Source organism: Choloepus didactylus, chromosome 1 (genome assembly GCF_015220235.1).
Source record: "Choloepus didactylus isolate mChoDid1 chromosome 1, mChoDid1.pri, whole genome shotgun sequence".
NCBI lineage: Eukaryota > Metazoa > Chordata > Mammalia > Pilosa > Megalonychidae > Choloepus > Choloepus didactylus.
This window is the reverse complement of record NC_051307.1, coordinates 2,455,577-2,478,603: the sequence shown is the minus strand read 5'-3', so window position 1 is coordinate 2,478,603 and position 23,027 is coordinate 2,455,577. Positions and strand designations below refer to the sequence as shown.

Below are 23,027 nucleotides of genomic sequence, written 5' to 3'. Positions count from 1 at the left end.
CTTCTCTGAGCTCTGGGCTGTTTCTGTGTGTCCTTTATCCTTTTACAAAGGACTCCAGTAAAAGGATTAAGACCCACTGTGGGGCACGCCTTGATTGAAATAACCTAATGAAGAGGTTCTACACCCTCAGGAATGGATTAAAAGAACATAGCGTTTTTGGGGGTACTTACAGCTTCAAACTCACATGGTGGTGGTGGTGGGCTAGCTGAGGGTCCGAGCCCGATCTAACACTCATGCCAGGTGAGCCAGAGTTTGCTTGAGTCTGCATGGGGACATCCAGCTGAGCCCTGGGTGCTCTCTTTGTTGGAGACAGTCGTGTCTCAGGCAGATGCAGGCCCTGACCTCCCACTTTGGCCAGGGGTCACCTCATCAGAAAACCCTTTCTGCTCTCCAGCTGCTCTGTTTCCATACCCTGCCTTTTCAAACTTCTTTATGCTTGCATGACCTAATGTTGGTTATTCAGTTGTTGGCTGGTTGGTTGGTTGGTTTGTTGTTTGGCCATTTAGTTGGTGGTTTGGCTGATTGGTTGGACAGTCAGTTGGTTTGTTGGATGGTCAGTTGATTGGTTGGTTGGTTGGTTGTTCATTTAGTTGGTTGATTGGTTGGTCAGTTAGTTGGAAGGTCAGCAGGTTGGTTGGTCGTTGGTTGGCTGATTGGTTGGATAGTCAGTCTGTTATTTGGTTGATTGGTTGCACAGTCAGCCAGTTGGTTGGTGGTTGGTTGGTTGATTGGTTGGACAGTCAATCAGTTGGTTGGATGGTCAGTTGGTTAGTTGGTTGGTTGGTTGGCTGGCTGGTTGGTCATTCAGTTGGTTGGTTGGTTGATTGTTGGACAGTCGGTTGGTGGTTGGCTGATTGATTGGTTGGACAGTCAGTCAGTTGGTTGGATGGTCAGTTGGTTAGTTGGTTATTTGGTTGGTTGGCTGGTCGGTCATTCAGTTGGTTGGTTGGTTGATTGGTTGCTCAGTCACTCGATTGGTTGGTGGTTGGTTGATTGGTTGGACAGTTACTCGGTTGTTTGGTGGTTGGTTGACTGGTTGGATGGTCGCTTGGTTGGTTGGTGGTTTGTTGGTTGAAAGGTCACCCCTTTGGTTGGTTGGTTGGTTTAATGCCCATCTGCTCTTCTAAGCATGAGTTCCATAAGTGCAGGGACAGAGTCCAATGTTTTCCCCATGGCATCCTCAGACCTAGAAAAGGGTCTAGGAGGCTCTGACTAAACACCAGGCAATTCTGGAGGGCTGTAGGCCTTGGCCTGACAGAAATGCAGGAGGCTGGGGTCTGCGGTCTCTAAGGCTTGCCTAGCCCTGGCAACTTGTGTTTATCAAGTTGAAGAAGTGCCTGGAGTCTGAGCACCTTCTCTTATCTGCTCTGGCTAAAGAACAGCTTTGATTAATGGCTTTGTTCACTGTCATTTGACCCTGAACATTGAGCATGCTCAGGGCCTGGATGCTGGGGAGGGGTGCTCTGCACGGTCACAGAGAGGTGGCCTCAGCCTGTCAGGGCCCTCGTCAGCAGAGCCCCAGGCCTGGAAGGCTGCAGCAAAACTGCTGAGCGATGCGGCAAGAGCGAGGGTCCTGGTCACTGCAGGGTCTGGAGGCTTTTCTGACCAGGCTTTTTACCTGCATCACCTCATTAACCCTTCAATGCCCTTAAAAGGCAGGTATGGTTTGTTCCTTTAGGAAGGAGGAAACTGAGTCCCAGCACGGGGTAGAAAGTGAGGTTGCTCCGCGGCCAGGCGGGCGAGCAGTGCGGCCTGGATTTGAATGCAGGCCCCAGAGATTTGTCGTGTCCTGCCTGAGGGAAACTAAGTGGGGCCCAAGAAAATCGCTCTGGAGGCAAACAGCCCTCCAGGGCTGCTCCAGGCTGGTGGGAGCCTCAGGCTTGCGCTGAACCCCAGTTCCCTGAGGTGGCAAAGCTTAATGAAAACACAAGTGGTCTAAGATGAGCCCAGAGAGTGTGTTTCAGCTGGAATGGCAGCTGGTATACTAACATATCCTCTTGCTGGTTTAGAAGCTCTGATTTATGCGTATTGGTCTTTACCAAATTTATGTGTTTTGATAGAGAAACACTTTCAAAACTTAGGGTGACGGGGAAATGGTAGAACTCCTCGGCCATTACAGAGGCCGTGGCCTGGTCGCCTGCCCTCTGTGGGCCTGCTGAAGAGTCCAAGCCCAGGGGGTCGCGTGGTGATCCCCCTGCTCCCCGCCTCACAGCATGGGGGCTCAGCCGAGTGCCCCCAGCTCCTTGCTTGAGGGAAGGCTTTGCCTTGCTCAGTGATCCCAGTGGACACGCAGAGCAGGCCTGGGGAGTTGTCAGCAAATGCGGTTGGGGTCTCAGACAAGCTGTACCTGCCAGGCTAGAGACCTCCTACCCTTTCTGCTGACCCATCTCATGGGGTCCCCATGCCCTCCGCCCTCTCCATGACCTCCACAGCCTACCTGCCCTGCTGGTGGGGAAAACAGGGCAGCGAGCAGCCAAGCAGCTTTTGTGACTTTTAAGCAATATGCAGCACGGGCAAAGGTGGGCTTCCAGGCCTCCATCAGACGCTTCCTTCCCTCCCCCCAGATGACCGTTTTGAGTGGGTCCTTCGCTGTCCTCTCCCGGGTACTAAAATAGTTGCTCACTTTGTTACAAAGGATATTCTTGCAAATGCATCTCGGGCAGAAACATTTTGGAAAGATGTTTGCCTGCGTGATTTTAGCCACGAACAAGCCGGCCCCAGATGGTGAGGGTCCTATGTGGTACCAAAATAAGGCAAAAAGCAAGCTAATGCCCCCGAAGCAACGGTGCTCCCACCTCCCAGCAGCAGGCCCAGCTGTGCCCAGAAGGCGCTTTACTGCTTGTAGCTTCAGATTCAAAGCTCCTGGTTTAACTCCACACACTGCATCTCCTGCTCGGGGGTCCCGCAGAGCTGGCCTGGGCAGACAGCCCTAGCCAGTTGTGCTGGAAAGTTCCCGCCAGGGCAGGGGCTGCTTGTTTGCTTGGAGGTTGTTCTAGTTTCCGAATGCTGCCAGAATGCAAAACACCAGAAATGGATTGGCTTTTATAAAAGGGGGGTTATTTGGTTACACAGTTACACAGGGAAGCTGGGAAGACACGTAGCTGGCGTCTGCTCCAAAGTTCTGGTTTCAAAATGGCTTTCTCCCAGGATGTTCCTCTCTAGGCTGCAGTTCCTCAAAAATGTCACTCTTAGTTGCACTTGGGATATTTGTCCTCTCTCAGCTTCTCTGGAGCAAGAGTCTGCTTTCAATGGCTGTCTTCAGACTGTCTCTCATCTGCAGCTCCTGTGCATTCTTCAAAGTGTCCCTCTTGGCTGTAGCTCCTCTTCAAAACGTCACTCACACCTGCACTGAGTTCCCTCTGTTTGTCAGCCCATTTATCTGGCTCCACTGATCAAGGCTCACCCTGAATGGGTGGGGCCACGCCTCCATGGAAATATCTCATCAGAGTTACCACCTACAGTTGGGTGGGGGGCATTTCCATGCAAATCTAATCAACACTGATAAAGTCTGCCCACACAAGATTACATCAAAGATAATGGCATTTGGGGGGACATAATACAGTCAAACTGGCACAGAGCTCTTCCCCCGGGGGCGTTCTATAGCTGTGTCGTGCTTTAAGCATTAACACGACTGCTGACATGCAAGGCCACGTGGAGACGAGGCGGCTGGGTCTGAGGGGCCGCCTGTGAGCTGGCCTGGGTCCCACGGTGCCCGGTAGCCTCAGCCGTGCCCTCCCGCAGGGTCAACGCCATGCTGGACCTGCTGGACCCGGCCCAGGAGCAGAGGCTGGCCTCCCTGGAGGAGCAGGTGGGTTCGAGGGCAGGGCCTCCACGGGTGGGCACGGAGGGTGGTGGGGCCTTGAGAAGGAGCACTCGGAAAGTGCCAAGAGTAAGGCGTCAGGAATGTCCAGGCGGGAAAATGCCACCAAGCCGGGCTGTGCCGTGTTGGGTCTGGGGGACACGCTGCTCATCCCCCTCCTCCAGCCTCCCAGGGGGCTGCCGTCTGAGGCCCCCGGCCGGGTGCCCTGAGCCAGGACAGCAGGGGGTGGGGAGGGGGGCAGGCAGGGCTTCCAGATGGTTCCTTGGCTGCTTCCTCGGCTGCCACGGCCATGCCGGGGGCGGGGTGGGGGCTCGTGGACATGAGTAAAGGCTGCTCTCGCCCTCTGGGTGGTCGGCTCGGGTGAGCAGCAGGGTCAGTGCTGGAGCACGTGGGCTTATTGGACGAGGCCGGGGGATGGGAACACGGGGCCGTGGCTGGACACTTCTGCAGGAAGGCGGGTCATTATTTATGAGAGGAGGCGCAGAGAGCCACTGAGTAGGCTCTAGAAGGCGCCGGTACAGATGGTGGGGGGAGTTCGGGTGGGCTTATGCCCTGGGTGCAGCCCCACCCCTCCCCTCCCCTCACTCCCTCCCCCAGCCCCCCACCCTTCAACCCACCCTTCCCCAACTCCTTTCCCCTCCCCTCCTCTCATCCTCTCCCCTCCCCCCTCCTATCCTCTCAGCCCCTCCCCTCCTCCCCCTCCCCCCTCGCCTCCATTCCCACTCTCTCCCACGTCCCCTTCCCTATCCCCTCCCCTCAGCCCCCATCCCCACACCCCCACTTCTCCGGCCCTGACCCTGGGCCCTGCTCTGGGGAGGACACAGCTGCCCACAGCCAGCCCCAGGCGCCCAGCTCCCCTGAGCTGCCGTCTCCGTTCCCTGGGTGCCCCCCACTTGGGGCAGCGCTGCCGCCTCCCAGCCTTGGCTGTGCCCGAGGGGGCTGCCGGGCCCTGGGCTGGTGGGGTGTCCACCCCCAGGGCTGCTCCCCCAGGGTCCATCCGGCCTGCCTTCTCCCCACGGGCCCTTGCCAGTGCCCCCGAAATAGGCCACAGTAGCCCTGGGGCTTGTCTTCCTGGCCCCTAGGACCAGGTCAGAGACGTTCCCTGACACCCCCTTAGCTGAAGGGAGCGGCCCCCAGGGAAGGTCCTCCTTGGGGGGCACGTGCAGTGGGACACCCCCTCCGTTTACCCCACCGTTCAGGTTAGTCTGACGGGGGCCCCGAGTCGGCTCAAGGGCCTCCGGCGTTTCCACCAGTCACTCGCCTCTGTGGGCAGGTGGCCCCCTCCCACGCTGCTGGCGGTCAGCAGCCGCTCCCCCGGGACAGGACGCAGGGGGCTCTGGGTGCCCGGTGGGCCGCCCTCCCCTCCTCCGAGCTGGCACCGAGCGGCCGTTCCCGCAGCTGTGCAGGCTGCAGAGCGGTGGTAGGGGGCTTCCAACTGGGGGGCTGGGGTCACGGGGTCTGGGGTCTCCTGAGCCAGGCCTCGATTCTCACTGTCAGGCAGGGCCAGTGGGCAGGGGCAGGGGTGTGGGCGGCTGTGGGGTCTGCTGGGGTGGGTGTGCTGGGGGGAGCCGGGGCGGGCGTTCCCCAGCTCTTACCCGGGTCGTGCCCCCCAGGTGGCAGAGACAGCCGAGGCCTTGCGCTGGGTCGTGCAGGCGCTGCGGGACGGCGGCTTCGGTGCAGAGAGGGCCCTCCCGGCTCTGGGTGAGTCAGGGCCCGGGGCAGCAGGTCCCCCCAGCCTGCGTCCTCTGGGGTCTGGGGTCTGCCCTGGCTGCTGCCCGTGGTGGGGCCGCTGGGAGGGAGGCGGCTCTGCTCCCTGATCCCTGCAGCACCTGCCCCGGGACCAGCACCGTCGGGGGCTTAGCCCGTCCCCCAGGCCACAGCAGGGCCAGGGCACCCCGCTCCCAAGGTGGGGGTGTCCGGCCGCTGCCTCCTGGCCCCCTCATGTGGCTGGGGATGGCCGGCTCCAGGGAACAGCTGCACCTCAGTTGCCTCGGAAGGCCGTTTTCCTAAATCTGCATCCGGCCTAGAAATGGACCCGGGTGGCCTCTCAGGGGTGCCGCCCCCCGAGGCACACACAGCCCCCCAGCGGGCTTCGTTAAGCCTCCTGTGAGCTCAGCTGCCCTGAGGCCCACGTGGGGCTCCCACACAGGAGGCGGCTGTGAGCTGGGGGCCGAGCGGGGGGCCTCGGGTCCTGCTTGTCGCTGGGGTGCAGGGAGGTGGCAGCCGGAAGTCAGGGCAGAGGCCCAGAGGGCACCCGGCCCTGTGGGACCCTCCGCAGCATCCAGAAGGGCCTCGGAAGAGCTGAGCCAGGAGGTGGGCCGCAGGCGGAAGGCGGGGGACCCCGAGGATGCCCACCACGTGAACGCCCGGCACCTGCTGTACCCCGACGCCCCCGTCACACGCTTCCCGGTGCCCGATGAGAAGGTGCCCTGGGAGGTGAGCGCCCTTCCCACCGGCCCACCCCGTGGGGAGGGGGCGTCTCCACGCGACGGCCGCTGTCCTCACACTGTCCACAGTGGACAGACAAGGAAACTGAGGCACGCAGGGGTCGGGTCCCACGTGGCCGTGCAGCAGGGGTGACGGGCCCAGAGTGGCTCCCCAGCCGGCACACGCGGGGTGTTCCCGGGGGTGGGGTCCGACCCCTGCACCTGCCCTGTCACCTCTGCTGCCGGTCGTCTGCTTCCACGTCCACAGCACGTGCTCATAGCCCCTTCCCCTGGGCTGGGGGGGGCACAGCAGAGGGGGGACAGGGGCCGGCCTAGTGAGGGGGCTGCGGGCTTCCTCTCCGGCCTCTCCAGAGCCCACGGGTGCTGTCTCCGGCCTCTGCATCCCCAGTTCTTTCTCCCCAAGCCCACCCCCCAAGGCCCGGCTGGGACCCCCAACCCTCCTGGAAACCACCCGCACCCCCCAGTCCTGCCCCCAGCTTCCTCCCCTGGGTGCCCCGAGGTGGGGGTGGCACCTGTTTCTGTGGAGGTTCTGGTTTGCTCCTGCCCTGGTTCCGAGCTCCCTGGGGGCCCTTTTGGGGTCTGCAGAGCCCAGGTGGGGCGCTAGAAGAAGGAGCCTGGGATCTGGGGTGAAGACGTGGGAAAACACCACCCTGTTTTGCCACAGACGGAGTTTCAGATCTACGCGCCGCCCTTCTACTCGGCCGAGCGGAAAGACAAGGCCGTCATGGACCCCGTGGGGAAGTGAGTGACCAGCCGTCTCCGTGGTCACTCGGAGGAGGAGGGCAGGCCCAGGATCCGCACGGACCAATCACCCTGGGGTCCCCTCAGGGCCAGCGTGGCGGCTCCTCCCTGCTGCAGGGGTCTGTGTCCCTCCTGGGCTGTGGGGTCCCGTTCTGCCCGAGGGGTCCTGGGACCCGGGAGCTGGGGGTCACAGCCTCCATGGCCCAGAGACCTCCTCTCCAGGGCAGGCCCGGGGTGGCCACATGTGTTGGGGACCCTGCACAGAGGCTGGCGGTCACTCCCTCCGGCCACCATGAGTGGGGCGGGGACGGCCGGTGCTGGCTGACTGTGCCTCCTCAGGTCCCTGTGCCGCCTGCCCTGCTGCGTCTCAGGGAACGTGTCTCCTCTCTTGCTCCCCAGCAACCTGGAGTCCCTGTCCGAGATCCACTTCAACGCCGTGGACGGGCTGGTGGACCGCCGCAGCTTCCACGGCCCCTATGTGGTGGAGGACGGGCTCCCCCGGTGAGTGCCGGGCCTCCCCGCGCGGCTCCGCTCTGTGCCCGCCATGGCCTCCACCCTCGGGGTCTGCTTCTGGGGTCAGGCTTCCTGCCTTGGCAAGCTACCCAGACTTCTGGGGAAAAAGAAAAGCAAAACACGGTTTTGTTGCTTCCTTAGCATCCCCACTTTGAGCCAACTGTACAGTCTCCCTGGGGGCAGCCTGGTGGAATGAGGGGCAGGGGCCGTGCCTGCTGGGCTGCAGCCGCTGTCCCTTGGTCTCAGCTTAAGCTTTGTGGACTTCGAGTCCATCGTCAATAAGACGGGGGTGACTGCCCTCCGAGCCCACCAGGTTTGAGATGATGACAACTGTAAATGGTACAGAGAAGGACGTGGATGATACGTTCGAGGGGTGCTGGGGTTCCAGGCATCATGCTCTTCACATGGCCATTCCCAGGTGGGGAAATTCGAGCACAGAGCTCGGGGGCTCATACAGGCCTGTCTGAGGGAGGTCCAGGGAGGAAGCGGGCCTCGTGGGAGGGCTGGCAGGAGAGGTGGGGTCCCGGGGTGTGGGCTGTGGGGTGTGGTGGCCGAGGAGCCTCGTGGAGCAGGAGGGGCTGGGAGCAGACCAGCTCGGCTGTGGGCTCTGGGCGATGGGAAGCCACACAGGGTGGGGGGCACATGTCAGTTAGGAAGGTGAATCTGGTGGTCATGTGAAGAGTGAGGAGGACAGCGTGTAGCTGAGACCAGCGAGGGGCCCAGTGTGGGAGCCCAGCCGGGCAGGAGGTGATGGGGCAGGAGGTGACCCAGCAGGAGCACCTGCTCTAACTGAGGCTAGTGGGAAGACAGGCAGGTGCAGGACATGGGTGTCACCGAGAGGGCCACAGGATGCTGTGACCACTCAGACTTTAATATAGTAAGATAAAAATATACAGACAACATTTTTATATAGTTCATGAATCATATCTTTATGTTTTCTTAGGTCTACTTTCCTTTTATGAAATCATAAAGATATGCCTTCCTACTTCTAATAATTTTGAATTAGATTTTTTCAGTTAGGTCTTTAATACATCTGGAGGTGGTTTGTGGGAGGTCTGAGGATGGCTATAGTTTTATTCTATGTTTCCACATGGAAAGTGATCTGCCCCATACCATTTCCATACCAGGGCCCCCAGCGTGCTCGTGTCTGTCTGTGTATTCTCGGTTCCATTCCACTCATGTCTGCACAGGAGCCCACCACTTCCAGAGCTGCAGCTCGACAGCCAGTCCTGGTTCTGGTTTAGGCACGTCTTTGGGTTTGCCTTTCTTGTCTTGAGCCTTTACTTTTTCTGTGAGTTGAAAAATCATTTTGTCTAGTTCCACAATTAATACTGTTGGGATCTTGATAGGAATTTCAAACAATTGTTTTTAAATGTGGGAAACTGACATTTTTACAGTAATTACTACTCTATGAGCATGTTCATCACCCTTTATTTGGGTCTTCTCTTTATCTTTACCTAAAGCTTTATAATTTTCTTCATGAAGGTGTTGCATGTTTAAAAATTTATTCCTGGGTACTTTATAAGTGTTGGTATTATTGTGACTGGTATGTTTTTCTATTATATTTTTGAATTGTTTTTTATAGGAAAATAGGGATGTTTCTGATTTCTACGCTGACCTCGTATCCAGCAACTTTTGCTTAAATTCTTTATTAGTTATATCAGTTTTTTGTAGATTTCCTTGGATTTCTGTCGATGATCATATGTTCTGCAAGTAGCAATTTTGTCTTTCTCCTTATTTTCTCCTTATACTCGTTATGTCTCATTTCTTTTTCTTGCCTTATTGTGTCAGGCACAATCTTCAGTATAATGTTGAGCAGTGATGCTGTTCGCAGGTTTCCTTGCCTTGTTTTGGAGTTAATGAGAATGCTTTCAATGTTTTGGCATTAAGTAAGCTATTTGACGAGGATTTTTTTTATAAATGCTTTTTGTCAGATTAGGAATATTCCCTTTCTATTCCCAGTTTCCTGGAAGTTTTTATCTTGCACATTTGTCAAATGTTATTAAATGCTTTTCTGCCGTCAGTTGAGATAATTTTACAATATGTTTCCCTTTTAACTGAGTAACGTATGAATTATATGTATAGATTCTCTAAGGTTGAATCATCCTTGCATTCCAAGGATAACTGCTTCTTTGGTTACATTTAATATACTGTTAGAATAAATTTACTAATATTTTATTTAGGATTTTTGTATCTGTGTTCAAAAATGAACTTGCCTGTAACTTATGTCTTCTTGTACTGCCTTCATTTCTTTTTGATACAAGGTAATACCGATCTCATGAAATGGCTGGGTAGATTTCCCTTTTTCTCTCCTTTGGAACTGCTCGAATGAGGTAGAGATTATCTGTACCTTAAAAGTTGGGTAATACACACCTATAATACAGGTTGAACACCTTTTGTAGTAGGTGGATTTTTAGCTACTTAGTTTTCCCTAATTGTTTTTGGAATCAGATTTGGTTTCTTCTTGGGTCCCTTTTGGTAATTGTAATTTTTCTAGGAGGTTATCCATTTCATCTTGCTTTTCAGATGTATTATGTTATAGGTGTTCCTAGTATATTCTCTTGAGATTTTAAAAAATTTCTAATATAAATATGCAGTAGTTATTTCCCCTTTGAACATTGATATTTATTATGTGTGTCTTCTCTTTTGTTTTTCCTGATTATTCTTGTCAAAGCTTAGTTCTATTATTTTTTTCAAAGAACTAGCTTTTGGTTTTCTTGATTATCTTGCTTTTATCTATTTTGTCTTTTTTTTTTTTTTTTTTTTTTGTGCTTATTGCTTTCCTTCCTTCCATTTGCTCTTAATTTGAATGCTACAGCCACTTATTTTCTAACAAGTGCGCTTAAGACTATAAACTTGTGTTTAAGACCTGATAGGCTGGCTTCCTTGAAAGGGCTTTCAAGTTTTCACTTTATAAATTTCAGTATAATTTTCTTTTTTAGCCTCAGATTATTTTAAAATGTACCTTCTGGTTTTTGTTGTTGCTTTCTAATTTTATTTCATTTGTGTCAGCCTGTGATCTGCATAACACTGATTCTTGAAGATCGGTTTTGGCCCACTGGCCCCCCTCTGCCATCCCTGACGGCCCCCAGCCCCAAGGGCTACTCGGAACACGGCAGCCGCAGTGCAGCTGGCATAACTTGAGGTTCGGAGGCCAGAAGGCTCGTCTCCTCCTGGGCCGGAAATCTTTGGGGCTCCTTGGCTTTTTGTCATGTGGTGACGCCCATGGCAGCGTCTTCTTTCTCTCCTGGGTTCCGGTGACCTCCAGCTTCTGGCCACGCCTGTGGCTTCTCCTTCTGTGTCAGCCCCTTTGCTTATAAGACTTCAGCCCTGTTGGCTCCAGGCCCCTCATTCAGTCTGGCCTCCCCTCCACTCGGCATCTGCTAAGGTCCTGTTTACAGACGGGCTCCCACCACAGGGCCCGGGGCCGGCACCTGAACGGTGGAGGGAGGATTCAGTCTCCAGGAGCCTCTGACGTCCCTGCTGTGCAGCTCACCAGGCCGGGGGGAGGCAGCTCCAGGCACGCCCCAGGCCTGTGGGCACAGACGTGGGCAGACCTGCCGGGGAGGGGACCTGACTGCTGCCCTCCTGCTCCCGGAGACCCCTTCCCGAAGACCCAGGCCCACCCCCCGGAGACCCGGGACCTGAAATGACCGTGGGAGGCCCTACCCGGGCGATGCAGGACCATGGCCTGAGGGTGTCGGGACCCCCGCCCGGGGCCTCCCCTCCGTGTTTCATGTTGACACAGCTGCCGGAGCCTCGAGAGTTCAGTGTGCCTCCCCGTGCCTCCCCACGGCCTGGGCTGCGTCCCCGAGGACCCCTGGCCTGCCCCTGCCCCAGCCCCTGTCCCCTCAGGGCCCTCCCCTGAGCCGCCCCTCTCTGCCCAGGAACCCCAGGGGCCGCACGGGGCTGAGGGGGCGCGGGAGCCTCTGCTGCTTCGGACCCAACCATGCCCTGCACCCTGTCATCACCCGGTAAGTTCTGCAGCTGGCCGGGGCGGGCAGGGCACGGCCACTCACCCCCACGTGGGGAAGCTGCAGGGCTGGCCGTCATGCCCTCTGGGAGCCGGGGGGACTGGGTCTGTGCTGTTTGTGGGTGCAGGGCAGGGTCAGCGGGTGAGTGTGGAGGAACCCCGAATAGAGGCCGGGATGGCCACGACCCCCATGCCCAGGCCCTCACCTCCACCCCATGGAGGCTGCCCTGTTTCCATGTGGGGCCCCCCAGGTCAAAGTGCCCTGCTGCGGGGACAGCAGGAAGCCACGGCCAGGGCCACTTCCCAGAGACAGAGGCTGCAGAAAAGAGAGCAGCCTCGGGGAGAAGTTACAGGGGCGTGAGAACACGAGGAACCCCACGGCCTGGCCGTGTTCAGATCTGGGAATTTATCCTTCAGGAGATACCACCCCCACCCCCATCCGCACACATATACACACCCACACAATAGGTACAAGCATGCACACACATCCACACACCGACACAGTGTGTATACACATGCACACACATTACACACTCATGCACATGCACCCCAACATGTGCAAACATCTGCACACATATAACCCACACATACACGTGCATCCATGCACATGCACACATGTCTACACATGTACACCTCCCACACGCTTGCACATACATCCACACGTGTACACGCTCCCCCCACTCATCTAGATAAGCACATATATTCACACATATAGATGCAACCACATGTGCACACACATCCACGTGTGTAATTCCCATGCACACACACACGTGCCTCAACGGGCTCACCTTCACGCCCGTCTCTCCTGCCCCCCTCTGGCCCCACGTGCCGGCTGCCGTCTGCAGGGGCAGCTCGCTCTCCGTCCTGGATGTAGCTGCCCAGGGCTCCTGCTGCCGGGCTGCATTCAGCTCCTCGATGCCCACCGCGGTGGGCTCACTCCCTGCCGTCCATGGTCATGGAAACGAAACAGCTGGGTCAACGGGCGTGCGCTTCTTCAAGGCTTTTGATAAAAAGAAAAAGTTCTCCACAAAGGCGGGGCCCCTTCTAGCCCCACGTGGGCATGGAAAGGACATTGCCTGGGGTCCTCCCAGTTCTGTCCTGGGGTGTCCTAAGGCACAGAGGGGTGCTGCCTGACACCCCCACCCGGGAGGCAGGTGCAGGGGGAGGGGCATGGCCGGCGCAGCGTGGGGTGGCCTGGGGGGCCGGGGCGTGTGCGGGCAGTGCCAGCCGCTGCTCCCGGGCAGGTGGAGGCGGAACCAGGACGGAGCCATCTGCCGGAAAGGCATCAAGAAGATGCTGGAAGTGCTGGTCGTCATGCGCTGCCTGTCGGAGCTCTGGGCCCTGCCAGGGGTGAGTCTCTGGTCACTGCTTGCTCATTCCCAGGCCCCTTGGCTGGGGCCACTGGCCTGCCTGGCCGCCCCAGATGCCGTCCCTGACCCGAGCAGCAGCCAGGGCCCTGGTGCTCCTTATCCGAAGGCCCCTCCTGCTGCCCAGCAAGCCGGGCTTCCCCACCTCCCCTTCGCTGCGGGCTGAGTGGCGTGGCCTGGGCCTCTCGAGGGCCCTGCATGGGGCTTGGTGCCAGGTATGGCGGGGGCCGAGCGGTCCCCAGGTGGAGCTGGCAGCAGTGGGACGGAGACGGGTCCTCATGGAGGCCTGGGCACAGGGGCACTGCCCTGCCTGGCTGGCCACGGCCTGAGCCAAGCCTGAGGACAGGGCAGCGTTTCCAGGCCCGGGGGTGGGACACAGGACGCTTCGTGTCCGGGCGACTCCAAACCACAGGCGCTTGTCCCCCGGATCGGCTGCCCCCGCTGTCCCCGCTCACTGCAGGGCACGGCAGCTGCTCTGTGGCCGGGGTGGCCACTCAAGGAGATGGGCTGCAGCCCTGCCCAGTGCAGTGGGAGCCTCCTCTGCACCCACCCCTGGGGGCTGTGATCGCAGGGGCCCCCAGAAGCCGCAGTGCTCAGCTGAGCCCGGCCGGCCAGTGGGGACGGGACACAGCCCCGGGCAGAGGGACAGCTGCTGCCGCCCAGCCGCACCCTCGCTCTGGGTCCTCTTGGGGCGGCTCCTCCTGTCCTGCTGCACCCCTCCCACATGTGGGGTCCCCCAGGGGCAGAGGGTGCTTCCCCTGGTGGCTGTCCTGGTCTCCCCGGGCAGGGGCTGGTCCCGAGGTGTGCCCCTGGGCTGGGCACCAAAGGCCCAAGGCAGCGGATGCCAGGTGGCCCGATGCACATCCGCCTTGGCCCCAGAAGGCTGGCTGGGTCCCCGGGCCTGGCCGCTGGCCTGTGGAGGTGGGCCCAGGGTGGGGGGCCCTGCTGGATGTTGCTGACCGGCCCCACCCTGTCCCGCTCAGGGCTCCCGGGACCCAGGGGAGGCCGTGCCCCGAAAGCTGAAGGACGTCTTTCGGCGAGAGTTCTGGCCGTCTCTCGAGGCCTTGCTGAGGCAGGGCACGGAGGTACGTGGGCGGCAGCCCCCAGGGCAGCACGATGGGAGCTGGGGGTCCTGCCAGGCCCCCCGTGGGCACCAGTGTCCCTGGCTCCTAGCCCCAGCCCCCCACGGCTCCTGGAGGAAAGAAGGGGCTGGGAGGCATGTCCTGAGCTCAGGGTGCCCCGGGCTCCTCAGCCCCTTGGTCCCTGGCCCAGGGGACCCCACTGCCTTCAGTCATGCTCAACTCCAGGAGAGGGTGGTGGGGGGATCCTGTGTGTCTCGGCCCAAGGCTGCCATAGATGGACCCCCAACATACCCCGCTCACTGCCGGGCCCCCAGGGGACTCCCCAACATACCCTGCTCACTGCTGGGCCCCCAGGGGAAGCTGCAGTCCCCCAAGCCGGTGGGAGGGCCGCGCGCCAGCCTCCTGGAAGGGGACGCTCTGCCCGGCCCTCACACATCCACCAAGGCCTGTTCTTTATCGAATGTGCTCCAAATTAGGAAAGCAAAAGCCCCTTCACGCCCCCACTGGCAAGTGCCTGGGGTGGACTGTTCCAGAACGTTCTGTCTGCTTTGTCAGAATCCCACCCCGGGCCCCATCTCCAGGCTCTGCACACACATATGCATGCTTGCTTGTGGTAACAATGGGGTACACTGTGCACGTTTTCCTCCAAGTTGCTTTTCCACCTAATTTACGACGGCCATGCTCTTAGGTCAATATTTGTTAGTTCACCGCATTCTCTTAATGGCCGCATCATTTCTGTGGACCGGCCGTGTCGTCCTCCGGGGGCACTTAAGTCCTTCTTTGCTCCATCACTGTTACTCATCGGTGCTGAGATTTGGCCGTTTTCTGCCCACACACCTGCCCATTTCATGTGGTCCACCCTGCCCGGGGCCCCGGGGAGCAGGGCCAGTGCTTCTGAGTCCTTCAAAGGTTTCTGGAAGCCGACGACAGCCAGGGCAGCGTCTGGGGCACGCCACGTCAGAGGCCGGGGGGGCCCAGAGATGCCTCGGCTGAGAGATGAGGGCATGGGGGCTCCCTCAGGGGGCACAGCTGCATCAGATCCTGTCCTGGGCAGGACTGAGCAGGGTGGGGGCCGGCAAGGCCCCCGAATGGGAGAAAGCCTGTCCTGGGCTCCAGGCTGCCCCCTGCCCTGCCCCCGCAGGTGTACAAGGGCTACATGGATGATGCGAGGAACACAGACAATGCCTGGGTTGAGACGGTGGCCATCAGCGTCCACTTCCAGGACCAGAGTGACGTGGAGCTGAAAAGGCTGAATTCAGTAAGGGACGGGGTTGCGGCTCAGAGGGGTGGGGTGGGGGGCACAGGCAGGGGGCAGCCAGCCAGGACCCTCCGGAGAATGGAGGCTGCAGGTGTCAGAGGCAGCCCAGAAGGTTCTGAGCATCCATCACAGGGGCTGGGGGACTCAGGAGAGGCCTGAGAGTGACAGGCCATGGCCGGAGCTGAGGGCCAGAGTCCTGAGCAGCCCTGGGGCCTTGGTCATCCTGGGGAGGCCTCGGGAGCAGGGCTGGTTTGCACACCTGTCAAGGTGTCGTCCACCTGTTCAGACCAGCTCCCCCATCCCCGTCCAGCCAGGGGCACAAGGTCCCAGGGGACACAATGCAGGGCTTCGGTTGCATGTCAGGTGCCTCAGAGCAGGACTGCGGCCTCCTGCCTCTTTTCCTTCAGGGAGTGCGGGGGCTTGGCAGATGTTACCTGTCTTGTACCTGAAGCAGGTGTTCTGATTCCTGGATTTTTAGCATTTTTTTTTTTTTTTTTTTTTTTTGGTTTAAAACAACAGAAAGTTATTATTGCCCTGTTCTGGCAGCTTGAAGTCCAAAACCGAGGTGTTATCCGGGCTTCTCCTGGAGTCTGGAGGGGACGACGTGCCCTGAGCCGGCCACACTGACCTTGCTGAGCTCCCGTGCTCCATTCACTCCTTTTTATAGGGACACACACCTTGCTGGGCCTCCCCTAATCTGTCAGCTGATTCCTTAAGGGCCTCATCTTAACCCAGCACAGCTTCAAAGACCCTGTTTCCAGATAACGTCACCCTCACAGGTTGAGGGTCAGGACCTGAGCCTGGCTTCTGGGGGACACAGTCTGACCCCGAGCGCTTGTGGCGTTTAGAGCCTCTTGCAGGCCTGGGACGGTGGCTGCCGGGGCACCCTCCCACTGGGGAAGACGCTGAGCTCGGGGGGCCGGCACGGCTGCCGGTTAGAGCCCCTCTCTGGGGCCAGGCTCCCGGGATGGTGCCTGGCCTGGCTGGTGTGTAGCTTAAGAAAGGTTGTGGGTTTACAGAACCGTTGGGCATAAGATCTGGGGTTCCCGCACGGCACCCTGTCACCATCTGGCCTGGTGCGGTCCGTGTGTCACAGCTGCGGGTTCCTGTTTCGGGGAAGAGTAGGGAGCTGGGCCCCTCCCTCTCCAGTTCTGGGGGGTCCGGGCTGAGCCAGGGGGCTCCACAGTGAGGGCTCTGCTTCTGTCTTGCCAGCACCTGCACGCCCACGAACCCGAGGTGTCCGTCCGGTGGCAGGTGGTGGATGGGGGCCTCCCGCTGTGCGCCAGCCATGGGGCCATCCTCCAGAAGGTGGCCGTCCTCTTCGGGGCCCACTACTGAGGCAGGCCCGTGGCCCTAGGACCCCACCAGTGCCCACCCACATGTGGCCGCTCCTCCTGTGCCTTCTCCGGATGCCGGGCAGGTGTGGGTGCCCGAGACTCCTGTGCCGCCAGGAGGACCCGGGCAGGACCAGGGTGCAGAGAGGCCGGCGGCTGCCCGAGGACACGTGGCAGGGACACCTGGCAGGCCCCCCTCCCATGCTCCTGCACCCCTCTCTGTCCCTCCCTGTGAGCTAAGGGCCGCCTCCCCCAAGAAGGAGCAGGCAGTCGGGCTGTCTGCATGGACGCTGGGGGAGCACCAGGTTCAGTGTGAGCGACCCACGAGCGCAAGCTGTCGGGGCCATCAGGACAGAGCACGGCATGAAAGCCACGACGTTAACTCTGCTGTCTCGGTCCAGCCCGGCCAGACCCTGCTGTGTCTTCCCACAAAGCGAGTGGCTGATGTGTGTGGGGCGTGGGGCTTATGGCAGGGCTCCAGGTTAGGGGGCTGCCTGTGTCGGGGCAACCCCACCTTTCTCCGGACCAAAGGCCCAGCTTCCCACAGCCTAGGATGTTTCCTGTGGATATTTCCCGTGGGCGTCTCCATGGATGTTTCCCGTGGATGTTTCCTGTGGACATCTCCCATGGGCGTCTCTGTGGACATCTCCGAGGATGCCCTGCAGGCCTTTAGACCCCAGCTCATCGGTGGTCTCAATCCCAGCCCCCTTGCCCCCCCTTCAGTCTTCCGGAAGCTGCCCCCAAGTGTCACCCCTGCCCTAAGCCAGGGACATGGGCACCTTCAGCACCCCCTGCTCCCTGCAGGTACTGACAGGCCCCGTGGTGCTCGGGGGCTGGGGGCCTGTGCATGTTGCCCTCCATGCCCTTCTGGAGGGCCTGGGACCCGGCCCTCCACCCCTCCAGGACTGCCTGCCTCAGTCTCCCCATCTGCACTTCCCAGCTAACATGACTGTCCCTGTAGCTCCCCGCCATGAGCGCGCAGATACGCGGCTGATGGCGTCCCGCTCCGCCCCAGGTCACTGGCTTCAGGAACCAAAGAACTGCCCCGGGAGCTCATCACCAAGGGCGCATCCAGGCCCTGCCCCCAGGTGCTGACTTGGTGGGTCCGGGGAGGGTTCTGGAATCTGCACCTTCTGTCGGCGCCCCGGTGGCACCTGTCAGCACCCCGGCGATGCTGAGGCCGCCACGGCCACAGGACGTGTCCACCCCACGCTCGTCCCGCGGCCACGGCCTGTGTTCCTGACCGCCTCCCCGGCCCCCCGCTGCATCTCAGCCCCGCGCGGCCGTTTGCGGGTGGGAAGGGGCTGCCTGTGGTCAAACCATGCCTGTTACCAGGTCCTTGGGCCAAACCTCTGCTCCATCACGCGTCACACCCACGGGTTTCGTTGATGTCACTGTTTTTGGTGGCTCCGCTGGGCTCCGGTGCTGCTGCTGCCCCGGGCCACCTCTCTCCATGCGGGCGATGTGCTGAGGGGGCCACGGGGAGCTGTCAGGTCGGGGAGGTGGCCCCCGGGGGAGGCCCATCCTGCTCACTTCTAGAGGCGCTTCCTCACGCCTGAGGCTGCCCTGTGGGGTTGCTGCAGCGGGTGGGGATTGGAGCGGGGCAGCAGGTTGGGTGGGGGGTGGGACAGCTGGGCAGGGGTCATGTCAGGGTGGGGGTTTGGGGTGGCAGGTCAGGGGGCCAGGGTGGTGCCGGTGGGGCCGACTCCCCTGGAGCACGGCTGGGCCCCCTGAGCCGCTCTGGGCTTGGGCCCTGAGCGCAGCCCTGTACCGGGGCCCCTCTCGGGAGGGAAGTGCTGTCGCCCCACTTTGGAGACAAATGCCTTTCTCAGGCCCCTGGATGGAAGCCAGTGTGGCCCGGAGCCCACTCGCCGTCACTGGGAAGCCCTTAGAACCAAATATGGGCTGAGGTGAAATAAATGACCAGCCACTTGCTTTCTGAAGCGTCAGGCTCAGAGCTGACTGTCTAGGCCCTGGGCACAACTACGAGGGAGACCCCCACCCGCAGCCCCCAAGGGCTTCACAGCTGGAAGTGAGACAGAAATCCCTGCTGGAGGAGAGCAAGCATTCCAGTGGAGGAGCCCAGAGGCTTCTTGGAGGAGGAGTATGCGGGTTGGGCCGCAAAGCGTAGAACATTTAGTAAATGGGGCCAGACGGAACATTCTGGAAGCACAGGTGTGCTTAGCAGTGAGCGGCATGTGGCATCCTGTGTGGCATCCAGAGACAGGAGAGGACAGTGAGTGGTGGTCTCCAGGGAAACACACACCAGGAGCAGAATGTAGGTGGGGGCTGGTGGGAGGATGAGAGGAAGCTGGCTAGATGCAGGCAAGATGGCTGGAGCTCCAGCAGCCACTCGGGACCACAAAGATGATGGACAGCTCCTGGTCTGGAGGAGAGGGGAGGTAAAGGGCACTCGGGGGACTGCCATGTAGCCCTCCTGAGTCCTCTCCTCGGATGTCGTCTCATGTAAGGAATAAATGCTCAGCATGTTAAAGCCACAGTCATTTTGGCCACCTAATTTTAACGGCATCACTAGACAATCTAGAACTACCAAATATTTGAGGAAAACCAGTTTTATCAAAAAGAGATACCAGAGTCAGTAAATAGGAAACCTAATATGCAAGGAAGCAGAGTTAGCAAACAGGAGCCTCTAGAGAAGTGTGACTATCTTCAGAAACATCAGAGAAGGAACCATAGGCATAAAACAAAAGTCAACAGAGAGTGTAAAAATGAAAAGTTTGGACATCCAACAAAAGCTAAAAAGTAATGGGATGAAAAGTAGGGGGGAAGGGAACAAGGCCAAAGAATGAATTTGTGACTAGAGACCCAGTCAAGGTTTTTCTCCTGCATGAGGTTGGTTTTCCTTGAGTCTTTAGTGATACTTTGTCTCCTTTTATTTATATTTGAAAATCCATATTTCCTCTGGCACAGAATAAAATAAAGAGAGGGAAAAGATGAAGATGCTGGGACAAATCCCAAAATAGAGGACTGATGGGAGGGGGCTCACTCAGAAGGCCCCAGTGAGCCCCCAGGGCTGGGCTCTGCCTGCCACTTTGCCACTCTGCCTGGTGGTTCAGTGCCTGGGACAGCTTTATAGGACTCTCAATGAATGAAAAGTTTAGCAAATCACAGGAAAAGCAAATTGGGTCTGAGGCAGTTCAGTGAAAAAAATTCCTAGATATGTCTTCATGAAATTTTAGAGCAAGAGCAAAGGCAGAAGCTTTAAAAACCACCCCCACCATCATCATCATTATCATTATCATCCTCACAGGTTCCCTACAAAGGGACAAAAATCAGATCAGCTCCAGGCTCTCCCCACAGCAAAACTAGAAGAGAGAAAATGACATCTTCAGGGTTCCAAGAGGATTTGGTTTAGTATCTTGAATCACATACCCAGGCAAACTGGCAGCTCCAAATAACATTTCCGAAATGCAAGGAATCAGATAATGATTCTATCCTGAAAGAATTTCTCAAGATGAATTATAAAAAACAAAACAACTCCCCCCATACACACACAAGACCAAGCTTTGTGGTAAAGCAAAGAAACCTTTGAAATATATGTCTAAGTCTCATACTGGTTTAGACATAATGTAAAAATAAAATTTAATAACAGCCTAGAATTAACATCCCAGACAGGCCTGGCTGGGAGGTGACAGAAGAGGTTTATAAAGGCCTTCAAAGTGCAATGAAGTTCTCATCTTGCTCAGGGGGAAGAAATAGGTGGCAGCCAGCAGGAGCTGCTGGGAGAAAAATGTGGGCTTAAATTTGCAGGCAGTGAAGCTCCAGAATAATCACTGGAAGGACAGAAATAGAGAAAAAAACTTTAAACTGCTAGAGGAATAAAACAGAACAGCAATAAAAAAATCAAGAAAAAACGTCAATAAAGAATGGCTGTTATGAAATAAAATGGTAGGAAATATAAACTCATTAGTATTTACAAAACATATAAGTGGAGATTCTCCTATTGGAGTTAAAAACATAACACAGCAAATTCCCATTTTCTATATATAAAAAAAGTCACCTAAAATAAAGAAGCCACATAATGGCTGAACACACAGGGATGGGAAATCTATTTAGACAAAAGCTCTCATGAAGAAAGATGTGAAACTATTTATAGCGGCCAATAGAATTCAAGACTAAAAGCAGCTGGTCCTTTAAAGGAACAAAGAGCAATATTTACTGGGAGGAAGGCATAAACCCATCGAGAACATAGGGCTTTCATAAATTATTGTCCCCTCAACCTCAGAGCTTTGAGAACTATAAAGTCAAACTGATGGACGGTCGGAGACTCAAGGAGAGGTTTGCACAGCAATGGACTCGGCCTCCCCAGACTTCGCGGAAACCAAGGATCAAGAAGAGAAAACACGACCGTGGTTTAAAGAACGCCGTCAGCAGGCCGAGTCATTCTCCGCGTGGACCCGCGTGTGGACACGATTCCAGGGGATGCGCAGTTACATCCACACACACCCTCAGTGCAGGTGTGCTCCGGAGCCCGCCCCAGGTGTGTGCACCTGGGAATCTGCCTCACGCCTGCAGCAAACAGGGAAGGGTGCAGAGGGCGGGAAACACTTTCACCCATGGGAGTGTCACAAAATCCAACCGCCCCTGATGCCACGGAGGGACCTCGACAGATGCCCAAAGGCACCTGCATCGCTGGGCCTCGCTGCCCACCCGGCAGTGACCTGAGAACACGGGAACTTTGCCGTAGAGGGTGGCGGGCACATCCGTGGTGCGGGTACCTGCGTCCTCCAGGCAGCACCGGGAGGGGAGGGGAGGGGAGGGTGGGCGGGGCAGCAAGTGGGTGGGCGGAGCCAGCGGGTGGGCGGAGCCATCGGGTGGGCAGGGTGGCAGGCGGGGTAGCCCAGGGCGGGGCAGCAGGTGGGCGGAGCCAGCGGGCGGGTGGAACCAGCGGGTGGGCAGAGCAAGCAGGTGGGCGGGGTGGCAGGCGGGGTAGCCCAGGGACCAGGCAGCAGGTGGGGCGGAGCCAGCAGGTGGGTGGGGCGGCAGATGGGGTAGCCCGGAGGCGGGGCAGCAGCGGGTGGGCGGAGCCAGCAGCAGCGGGTGGGCGGAGCCAGCAGGTGGGCGGGTGGCAGGAGGTGGGCGGGGCGGCAGGTGGGGTAGCCTGCCTTCCCTCGGTGGCAGGGGCGGGACTCTGGGCCGGCAGCTCTCTCACCACCCCCAGCTGTCCGGGACTGAGGGTGGGGGCCAGGGCCTGGGGCTGGGCGTGTGATGTCCCCAACAAACTGGGACTCTCCACGGGAAGCCCGAGGGGGCTGCAGAGACCTCAGTCAGCACGTCCCCCCACCCCTGCATCCCGTTTGTGGGGAAAAGCCAGTTCGAGGTAAAAGACAGTGAGAGGATTGCACCGAACAACCTGCGGGATGCGGCTGCAGAGTTTTTTAAGAGGAACATGTACAACCTTAAATGTATTTACTGAAAATAAAGCGATTGAATATAAGTTATCTGAGTTTATGACTTGAGAATCTCAAAACACAGCTAAAAATAAACCCAGGGGCCAAGGCAGGGACGGGTCAGGATGTAGTAACATGGGGAGAAATAGAGTGGACGTGGCAGACGCATTCAGAAGCGGTGAACGGAACTGATTTCTCAGCCAGGAGGAGGAGAGCGAGCGGGCCGGGCTGGGCAGCAGGGCCCCCACGGAGGACAGCCGAACCCCAGGAGGGAAGCGCCAGGGGGAGCGAGGCTTGGGGCTTGGGGTGGGGGGTGGCCACCGCGTTTGCTCAGGGAAAGGGACGGTGAGGAGACCCGGGCCGGAGCGCAGAGGGAGGGTGTCGGGTGTCCCTCCAGGCCATGGAAGGCAACTCTGGGGACGGGGCCGGGCCCAGGCAGGGGCTGCTCCGGACCGGTGGGGGGTGGTCCAGGAGGGGCCCCGAGACGAGGCCTTCCTCTCCGTATTCCAGTCCAGAGTTTTAGGCTGGGGCGGGAAGCAGCGCCCAGACTCCCAGACGGGCCGGGTGTGAGGGGCGCGCTGGCCCAGCCTGAGGGCGATTTGCTGACAGGCCACTCCCCACCTGCTGGGGCCTTGGGGGTGCCGGGGGCTGCTCCCCGGGCCGGCCTCCGAGGCTGCTGTGGCGGTGCGGGGCAGGCCCGGGGCTCCACCCGGGGTCCCCGCGGCTGGATGCGGGGCCAGCGTGGAAACTAGGGCAGCCCCAGGGGCGGAGGCCAGAGTAAGAGTTGAGAAAATGACTTGAAAATTCACTGACTCGGGGGGCCTGTCTGTAAACGGCTTCCGGTGAGCTGCCTGGGTCCAGGGAGCAGCCGGGATTCGTGGTCAGGAGACGGGGTGTGCGGGACACTGTTATCAAGTTCCGACTTGGCGGGCCTGGGCCAGGGGAACTGATCAGCCCCTAGGAAAGGTAGTGGGGCACGGGTGGTAGCGCCCTCCACGGCCCCCCGGGCCTGAGAAAGTGGAGCCGAATGCAGGCCCCATTTCCTCACCCCAAAGTACAACCGTTGGGGAGGGCTTGCCGG

General features: G+C 58.5%; 1 protein-coding gene across 11 annotated transcripts in view; it reads left to right on the top strand.

The window, feature by feature from the left end:
- TRPM2 (transient receptor potential cation channel subfamily M member 2) overlaps positions 1-17,911 on the top strand; it is a 71,079-nt gene extending 53,168 nt beyond the window's left edge. For all 11 annotated transcript variants that reach the window (XM_037830578.1, XM_037830568.1, XM_037830596.1 and 8 more), the window contains 10 exons: positions 3,742-3,808; positions 5,434-5,521; positions 6,099-6,256; positions 6,932-7,008; positions 7,408-7,509; positions 11,409-11,495; positions 12,739-12,844; positions 13,845-13,946; positions 15,085-15,201; positions 16,414-17,911. In XM_037830578.1, coding sequence (XP_037686506.1) covers positions 3,742-3,808; positions 5,434-5,521; positions 6,099-6,256; positions 6,932-7,008; positions 7,408-7,509; positions 11,409-11,495; positions 12,739-12,844; positions 13,845-13,946; positions 15,085-15,201; positions 16,414-16,539 — 1,030 coding nt within the window. In that variant the 3' untranslated portion in view covers positions 16,540-17,911. The remainder of the gene's footprint in view (positions 1-3,741; positions 3,809-5,433; positions 5,522-6,098; positions 6,257-6,931; positions 7,009-7,407; positions 7,510-11,408; positions 11,496-12,738; positions 12,845-13,844; positions 13,947-15,084; positions 15,202-16,413) is intronic.
- Positions 17,912-23,027: the final 5,116 nt, after the last annotated feature.